Raw genomic sequence first — 9380 nt, forward strand, 5'->3', positions numbered from 1 at the left:
GCTGAGTGCAAACCGCACTTCTACCATCCTGAAACGGCGCAACTTATCAAGGCCACCCGCCCTTTTGAGCGACTGAGTGTTGACTTTAAGGGCCCCCTTCCCTCCACTGACCACAATGTCTATTTTCTCAATATTATCGACAAATACTCGTGGTTCCCCTTTGCCATTCCCTGCCCCGACACCACTACCACGTCCGTCATAAAAGCCCTGCGCCAGCTCTTCACTCTGTTCGGATATCCCTGCTATATCCACAGTGATAGAGGGTCCTCCTTTATGAGTGACAAGCTGCGCCGGTACCTGCTAGCTAGGGGCATTGCTACTAGTCGGACCACGAGTTATAATCCCCGGGGAAATGGACAGGTGGAGAGGGAGAATGCCACAGTGTGGAAGGCCACACTTTTAGCCCTTAAGTCAAAAGGGTTGCCGGTCTCTCGATGGCAGGAGGTCCTCCCTGAGGCACTCCACTCCATCCGCTCCCTGTTATGTACGTCCACCAATGCCACCCCTCACGAGCACCTATTCTCTTTTCCCAGGAAGTCTGTCACTGGGACCACCCTACCAGTTTGGCTGACGTCCCCAGGGCCAGTGCTGCTCCGGAAACATGTGAGGAGTAATAAAGACTCCTTGCTGGTCGAGAGGGTTCACCTTCTACATGCAAACCCCCAGTTTGCCTATGTGGTCTTACCAGATGGGCGGGAGGACACAGTCTCCGTCCGCGACCTGGCGCCCGCAGGAGCAGCAGACCACTACCCCGAACACTCCACGGTAACTATGAACCCTGTACCCGAGGTGACACCGCGCACACCGAGCCCTACACAGACTCCTCACGACACTCATATACCAGGCGTTTCATACGCATAAATATCATGCACACGCATGAGGGATCACTGACGCCTAGTGGGCTGACACCTCCAGTCAGGCTGGAACCAGCACAACCTCCATCTCTGGTGCAAGCACCACCGGCATCTGTGCAATCACCACCGGTGCTACGTCGATCGCAGCGACAGATTCGACCACCTGATAGACTTAACCTGTAAATATACTTGTAAGAAACTTCGCCCCATGGGGACTCTCTTTTAAAACAAAGGGGGGGGGGTGAATGTGGTGAACTACATATACCTGTCTGGACACGCCCCCTGCTGACTGCTCCTGTGGCTCCTCCCACAGACCCCGGTATAAAGGCGATCGCGGCCTGAGCCCAGCCTCTCAGTCTCCAGGATGTAGTATGGTGGTCAACCACTGCTTGTTCCTTCTTCCAGTCAATGAAAGCTGATATCTCGCCTTCACGTCTCAGAGTGAGTTATTGATGGTGCATCATCTCCTTAAAGACTGGGGCAATCTGTTTCCACACTGAGTTGCTCCTGTCTATAGATACATCCTCATCAAGCTCTTGCAAGGCCTGGAATCAGTTTTTAAGCTGAATAGTGAAGGCACTGGTGTCTTTTTAGCATCAAAACATCTTTGTACATGTGTTTTGGTTCTAGAGCTTCTCAGCTTGTTTCATCGCTGCTATAACAAGGTGGTGATCACTTACTGTATCTGCACCTCTCTTCACCTGTACATCGTGCAAGATTCATCTCCACGTACCATTGATCATCAAATGGTCAATCTGGTGTTCGTCATGTCCATTGGGTGAGCAACATGTCAGTTCGTGGTTTTCACAGTGTGGAAAATAGGTCCCTTCTATGACCAGGCAGGTTTGTGGATCTTGGGTAGGAGGTAGAAACGGGAAGTGCGGGGTGTGGGAACCATGAGTTTGGTGGCAGTGGATGGGAGATCCCCAGAGCTGATAAGTTTGGTGATGGTATAGGAGACAATGGACGACTGCATTGGCGCTGCCTCCTGCACGTATGCTGAGCTCGTCGACTTCATTAACTTTGCTTCCAACTTTCACCCTGCCCTCAAATTTACCTGGTCCATTTCCGACACCTCCCTCCCCTTTCTTGATCTTTCTGTCTCCATCTCTGGAGATGGTTTATCTACCGATATCTACTATAAGCCTACAGACTCTCACAGCTACCTGGAGTATTCCTCTTCCCACCCTGTCTCTTGCAAAAATGCTATCCCCTTCTCACAATTCCTCCGTCTCCGCCGCATCTGCTCTCAGGATGAGGCTTTTCATTCCAGGACGAAGGAGATGTCTTCCTTTTTTAAACAAAGGGGCTTCCCTTCTTCCACCATCAACTCTGCTCTCAAACGCATCTCTCCCATTTCCCGCACATCTGCCCTCACCCCATCCGCCCGCCACCCCACTTGGGATAGGGTTCCCCTTGTCCTCACCTACCACCCACCGGCCTCCAGGTCCAATGTATAATTCTCCGTAACTTCCGCCACCTCCAAGGGGATCCTACTACCAAGCACATCTTTCCCTCCCCCACTCTTTCTGCTTTCCACAGGGATCGCTCCCTACGCAACTCCCTTGTCCACTCGTCCCCCCCATCCCTTCCCACCGATCTCCCTCCTGGCACTTATCCTTGTAAGAGGAACAAGTGCTACTCCTGCCCTTACACTTACTCCCTCACCACCATTCAGGGCCCCAGACAGTCCTTCCAGCTGAGGCGACACTTCACCTGTGAGTCAGCTGGTGTGGTATACTGCGTCCGGTGCTCCCGGTGTGGCCATTTATATATTGGCGAGACCCGACGCAGACTGGGAGACCGTTTCACTGAACACCTAAGCTCGGTCCGCCAGAGAAAGCAGAATCTCCCAGTGGCCACATATTTTAATTCCACGTCCCATTCCCATTCTGATATGTCTATCTGTGGCCTCCTCTATTGTTAAAATAAATCCAAACTCAGCTGGGTAGCCTCCAACCTGATGGCATGAACATTGACTTCTCTAACTTCCATTAATGCCCCTCCTCCCCTTCTTACCCCACCCCTGACATATTTAGTTGTTTGTTTTTTTCTCTCTCTCTCTCTCTGCCCATCATTCTTTCCCTATTCTCCATCTCTCTCTGGTGCTTCCCCCCTCCCTCTTTCTTTCTCCTGAGGCCTCCCGTCCCATGATCCTTTCCCTTCTCCAGCTCTGTATCATTTTCGCCAATCACCTTTCCAGCTCTTAGCTTCATCCCACCCCCTCCAGTCTTCTCCTATCATTTCGCATTTCCCCCTCCCCCCACTACTTTCAAATCTTTTACTATCTTTCCTTGCAGTTAGTCCCGACAAAGGGTCTCGGCCCGAAATGTCGACAGCGCTTCTCCTTATAGATGCTGCCTGCCCTGCTGCGTTGCACCAGCATTTTGTGTGTGTTGTGTGTATAGCATACATACTTTGATAATAAATGTACTTTGGACTTTGAATTTGAATATCTTCCTAACCACTGAAGTCAGGTTAAGTTGTTTATAACTTCCTGTCTTTTGCTCCCTACCTTTTTGAAGAGTTTGCAATTTTCCATACCTCTTGAAAGATCACTACTGCCAATTTATTGGGTAGTTAATAACATGTAAAGAAGCAGTCCCAACACCAACCCCTCAGAAACTGTTCCCAGAACAGTTACCTTCATTCCCCCTCTTTGCCTCCTGTCGGTCAGCCAGTCTTACCCATGCGAGTATCTTTCCTGAATACCATGGTATTCAGTACTGGGTAAAGTGAGTTCATGTTCACGCTCTTCTGCTGTAGCCCGTCCACTTCAAGGTTTGACATGCTGAAGATTCGGGGATGCTCTTCTGCACACTGCTGTTGTAACATTTGCTTATTTAAGCTACTGCTGCCTTCCTGTTAGCTGAAACCAGTCTGGCCATTCTCCTCTGATCTCTCTCATTAACAAGGCATTTTCACCCTACAGAACTGCATTTGGCTGGACGTTTTGTTTTTGTTTCTCACACCATTCTCTGTAAACCCTATTGACTATTGTGCATGAAAATCACAGGAGATCAGCAGCTTTTAAGATACTCTAACCACCCCACCTGGCACCAACAATCACGCCACTTAGATCACATTTCTTTCCCATTCTGATGTCTGGTCTGAACAACAACTTGGTCTTAACCATGTCTGTATGCATTGAGTTGCTGCCACATGATTGGCTGATTAGATATTTGCATTAGAGAATGTATACAGGTCATAGTCATAGAGCACTACAGCAGAGAAGCAGGCTGTTCAGCTGAACCATGACCACAACCCTCTATACACCTCCATCTACGTACCTATCCAAATTTCTCAAACACTGCACCCACTGCTTGTGCTGGCACCTTCAGCACCTTCTGAGCAAGGAAATTTCCCTCATATTTTCTTTAAACATTTCACCTTTCACTCTTAACCCATGACCTCTACTTGTAGTCTTATCCAACCTCAGTGGAAAAAGCTTGCTTGCATTTACCTAGTCCGGGGGTCGGCAACCTGCGGCTCCCGAGCCATTTGTGGCTCTTTCACCTCTGTGCTGCGGCTCCCTGTGGCTTTGGGAAATAATTGGTCAGTATTTAATTAAAATGTATTTTATGTTAGTTTGTTAGCTTTTGAAATGTAATTATGGTGATCTTGTACAACCTAAGTGTAGCGACACATTTCCTGCCACATCCGAAACGGCTCACAATTAGCCAGCATTCCGGCTAAGGGAGATAGCCTACGGGGGTTTGTGAGTACGCGTCTTTTGCAGCATCTGCGTCCATGGGGGCTGGGTTGAGGGAGGCTTAAAAGCAAGGCTGTTTAGTTCAAATAAAGCTATCTTTGACTGCAGTTTACTGACACCGCTACAACGTGTTTTTATCGCTGGCTGTCCAGACGGAAGGTGCTGAAACGCTTTGTCGCGTGTCTGGAAGAAGTGAAAACTTTCCTGGGCAGCAAAGGGCTCACCTTTCCTGAGCTGAAACAGCCAGAGTGGCTGGAAAAGCTACACTTCATGGTAGACATGACAGCGCACCTGAACACGCTGAACACAGCTCTTCAGGGGAAAGGACGTACAGCCCTGCACATGTTGGAGGATGTTTTGGCATTCGAGCGCAAGTTGACAGTGCTTGCCAGAGATTTACAGAAAGGCACTTTGTCTCACTTCCCCAATTTGAGAGAGTTCAAACAAGGTCACGACATGATAATTTCGGAGTATTTACATTCTGCAATCATCGCAATGCAAACATCGTTTGGGAAACGCTTCTGTGAGTTCAGAGAGGAAAAAAACACATTATCCTTCCCGGTCACTCCCTTAAGCATCGATCCTTCCCTACTGAATACGACTGCATTGGCAGGTGTGAGTCAACCTGATCTTGAGATGGAACTGGCCGACATAGCCGACAAAGACATATGGGTGTCCAAGTTTAGACGCTTGACAGCAGACCTTGAAGATGTTGCCCGTCAGAAGGCCGTTCTTGCTCAGAAACACAAATGGAGTGATATTGAAAACCTCACAGATGACAGCTTGCGATCCTGTGTAAAGATGAAGGTGACATCATACAGCCCTGATGTGCAGACGCTGTGCGCTGAGGTCCAGGAGCAGAAATCCCATTAACCAAGTATGATAAATATTTTAATTGCCTATTATTTTACTTATATTCATATTTTTTCATAGTTCAGTGAAATAGTCCTTTCATTTTTCAGGATGACAGCTGGCTGACATTATTTTTGGTTTGCTGCTGGCGGCAAATTTAAGTTTGGCGTTTTTCATAAATACAAGAAGGACTCAAATAGACATTGAATATTTTACTTAAAAGTAACTTTCAACCCAACGTCTTTTTTTCGGAGTTCAAAATGTTTTTGTTGCATGCAGAAATATAATTTCGTTTTCTCTGCAGGAGTTCATCAATTTCATAAATGCAACACATTATAGTTTGTTTATACATAGCATAAAGGCAAAAAAAAACGTTGTATGCAGTGTTATTTCATTTTAAATGTCAAACGGGTTTTGCGGCTCCCAGTGTTTTCTTTTCTGTGGGAAACGGGTCCAAGTGGCTCTTTCAGTGGTAAAGGTTGCTGACCCCTGACCTAGTCTATACCTCTCATAATTTTATATACATCAAATCTCCCCTCAATCTACTATGTTCTAGGGAATAAAGTCATAAATTATTCAACCTTTCTCTATAACTCAGGTCCTGAAGGCCCGGCAACATCCTTGAAAATTTTCTCTACATTTTTTCAATCTTATTTACTTCTTTCCTCTAGGTAGGTGACTGAAACTACAGACAATACTCCAAATTAGGCCTCATCAACATCATATACAATTTCAACTTAACATCCTAATTCCTCTGATCAATACATTTATTTATGAAGGCTAATGTGCCAAAAACTTGCTTTATGATCAAATCACCCTGTTTGCTACTTTCAAGGAACCATGAATCTGTGGCCCTCCGTTCTACCACAGCTCACTGTGTCAGACCTACGCTGCTTTGTCCTCCCAAAGTGCAACACTGCATACTTGTCTGCATTAAATTCCATCTGCCATTTGTCAGCCCATCCTGACAGGTAACTGCTCCATGGAGGGGTGTAACAACGGTGATCTGGATTTGTTTGTGATCACTGTGCAGACACATAGCCCTCCTGTCTGCTACTGGTGAACTACAGCTCCTTCCCCAGTCTGTGCCAGTACATCGCAGCCAAGCACAGCCTCCTGCAGGATCTCTGCTCTGTAATCCTGCCCCAAGGCATCGACCCATCCTATCAGTTCTCTTTCCCATCAAAGCATCACAACATGGGGTCTGCTGGGAGCATTCAGCCGGCCACACAATCACCAGTAATCGGCACGCCTCTACGGCCTGAACAGCAAATACTTTAATTTATTGTCACCAAACAATTGATACTAGAGCATACAATCATCACAGTGATATTTGTTTCTGCGCTTCATACTCCCTGAAGTACAAATTGAATTAAATATAATTAAAATTTAAATTATAAATCATAATTAGAAAATAGAAAAGGGAAAGTAATGTAGTGCAAGTCAGGTCTGGATATTTGGAAGGTATGGCCCAGATCCGGGTCAGGATCTGTTCAGCAGTCTTATCACAGTTGGAAAGAAGCTGTTCCCAAATCTGGCCGTACGAATTTTCAAGCTCCTGAACCTTCTCCCGGAGGGAAGAGGGACAAAAAGTGTGTTGGCTGGGTGGGTCGTGTCCTTGATTATCCTGGCAGCTCTGCTCCGACAGCGTGCAGTGTAAAGTGAGTCCAAGTACGGAAGATGGGTTTGTGTGATGTGCTGCGCTATGTTCACGATCTTCTGCAGCTTCTTCCAGTCTTGGACAGGACAATTTCCATACCAGGTTGTGATGCACCCTAGAAGAATGCTTTCTATGGTGCATCTATAAAAATTAGTGAGGGACAGGCCAAATTTCTTCAGCTTTCTCAGGAAGTAAAGGTGCTGGTGGGCCTTCTTGGCAGTGAACTCTGCTTGGTTAGACCAAGTCAGGTCATTTGTGATATTCACCCCGAGGAACTTAAAGCTTTTGACCTGTTCCACCTGCGCACCACCGATGTAGATGGGGTCCTGCGGTCTGCTACTCCTTCTGAAGTCAACAACCAATTCCTTCGTCTTGCTGACAATGAGGGATAGGTTATTGTCTTCGCACCATAACACCAGGTTCTTAATTTCCTCTCTGTACTCAAACTCATCATTACCCAAGATACGGGCGACAATTGTGGTGTCATCAGCGAACTTATATATTGAGTTTGATGGAAACTTGGTGACACAATCATGGCTGCACAGTGAGTACAGCAGGAGGCTGAGTACACAGCCTTGTGGGGCACCGGTGCTCAGAGTGATTGTAGAGGAGAGCTTGTCCCCTATTTTACAGCCTGGTTCTGTCTGTGAGGAAGTTGAAGATACAGCTGCAGATCTGAGTGCTAAGACCCAGGGTCCAGAGCTTAGGAATCAGTTTATTTGGAATGATGATATTAAATGCAGAGCTATAGTCGATGAAAAGGAGCCTTACATATGCTTCTTTATTCTCCAGGTGTTCTAAGGAGGAATGTAGTGCCAGAGAGATGGCATCTGCCGTTGACCTGTTGCTCTGTTAGGCTCATTGCAAAGCGTCAAGGTTGACTGGGAGGCTATGGTTGATGTGTGTCATAACCAATCGCTCGAAGCACTTCATAGCAATTGATGTCAGAGCCGCAGGTCGATAGTCATTAAGGCATGCCACCTTGCTTTTCTTCGGCACCGGGATTATCGTTGCCTTCTTAAAACATGAGGGGGTCTTAGACTGAAGCAGGGAGCAGTTGAAGATGTCAACAAACACTCCAGCTAGCTCGCTTGCACAGGCTCGGAGAACAACGCCTGCTGATACTGGAAACCTGAAAACACCGGGACCTCTCAGCAAGTCAGGCAGCATCTGTGGAGAGAGATACAGAACTCATGCTCTGGGCTTGCGACCCTTCAGAGTTCCACATCCATCCATGCATGAGCTGTCCACATGGCTCAGAGGGGATGGAGCTGCCAGAGAGTTACAATGCTCAGAATCACTGGGATCCAGTAACATCCCTGGCATGGCATGTCCTCCACACATTTGACCTTGGCCAGACCCATGAAGGAGACTTCCTATATTTGGAACTTAACTGAAGTTCTTAGTAAAGTTGAGAGTAGTACGTTACATGTCACTGACAGCAAGTAGTCCAGTGGATGAGAATCCACCTGCAGCAGGTAAAACAAGAGGCAGGAACACTGAGTGTGAACCTGACCCCAACAGGAGGAACACAAGATCTTACTGCAGCAAGAGAAGGTCACACCCAAGCCTATAGAATGGCCAAATCTTGCCATTGGATCAGAGCTACAATTGATAGTAACAGAGTGACACATACAAAATGCCGGAGGAACTCAGCAAGTCAGGCAATACCTATGGAGAGAAATAAACAGTCTAGATTTCAGACCAAGACCCTTCATCAATCCTGAAGCTTCAACTGTTTATTCTCCTCCATAGATGCCCTATCTGCTGAGTTCCTCCAGTATTCTGTGTGTGTTGTTCAAGATTTCCTGCATCTGCAGAATCTCTTGAGTCAGTAACAGACTTTGTTTTGAAATGGATTAACCAAATAAAAAGTTTTAAAGAAAATAGCAAGCTTATTTTCAGACTAGGGAAAGGAATGTCACATTATTCAGACATGATCTACATTGTGGTAGATGCAAGCATGCTACTTGTAGGTAGTTTAACTCATCACTCACTAACACACGATATTCTGTCTAGAAAACACACGCTAAACCCATAACACATCTTTGGGAGGTGGGAGAAAACAAAGAATATCCAAGGGAACATGGAAAACATACAGACTGCACCAAGGTCAGGATCAAAACTGGGTCACTGGAGCTGTAAGGAAGTCTATTAACTGGTGCACCTGTGTACCTCCTATGGATAGGGATACAGAGAATGACCAATAGGGAATGGGCACAGAGACTGCCAAGAGAGTGGAACATGTATGTAAATGTAGAGAAAATGAGACATGTGGGGTTTGAGAGGGAATGAAGGATGT

The 9380-nt window shown here is 46.7% G+C and overlaps 1 protein-coding gene across 1 annotated transcript; it reads left to right on the plus strand.

The window, feature by feature from the left end:
- Positions 1 to 4676: 4676 nt before the first annotated feature.
- Positions 4677 to 5544, plus strand: LOC132405841 (general transcription factor II-I repeat domain-containing protein 2-like). Its single transcript, XM_059990832.1, has 2 exons — positions 4677 to 5443; positions 5529 to 5544. The coding sequence occupies exon 1, from the start codon at positions 4837 to 4839 to the stop codon at positions 5437 to 5439; it is 603 nt and encodes a 200-aa protein (XP_059846815.1). The 5' UTR covers positions 4677 to 4836; the 3' UTR covers positions 5440 to 5443; positions 5529 to 5544.
- The last annotated feature ends 3836 nt before the right edge of the window (positions 5545 to 9380 follow it).

The sequence above is a fragment of the Hypanus sabinus genome, chromosome 16 (assembly GCF_030144855.1).
Source record: "Hypanus sabinus isolate sHypSab1 chromosome 16, sHypSab1.hap1, whole genome shotgun sequence".
Taxonomy (NCBI): domain Eukaryota; kingdom Metazoa; phylum Chordata; class Chondrichthyes; order Myliobatiformes; family Dasyatidae; genus Hypanus; species Hypanus sabinus.

Bases quoted from the DNA above. Each gene is read 5' to 3' on its own strand.
- LOC132405841 (XM_059990832.1), top strand. From the start codon at position 4,837: ATGGTAGACATGACAGCGCACCTGAACACGCTGAACACAGCTCTTCAG.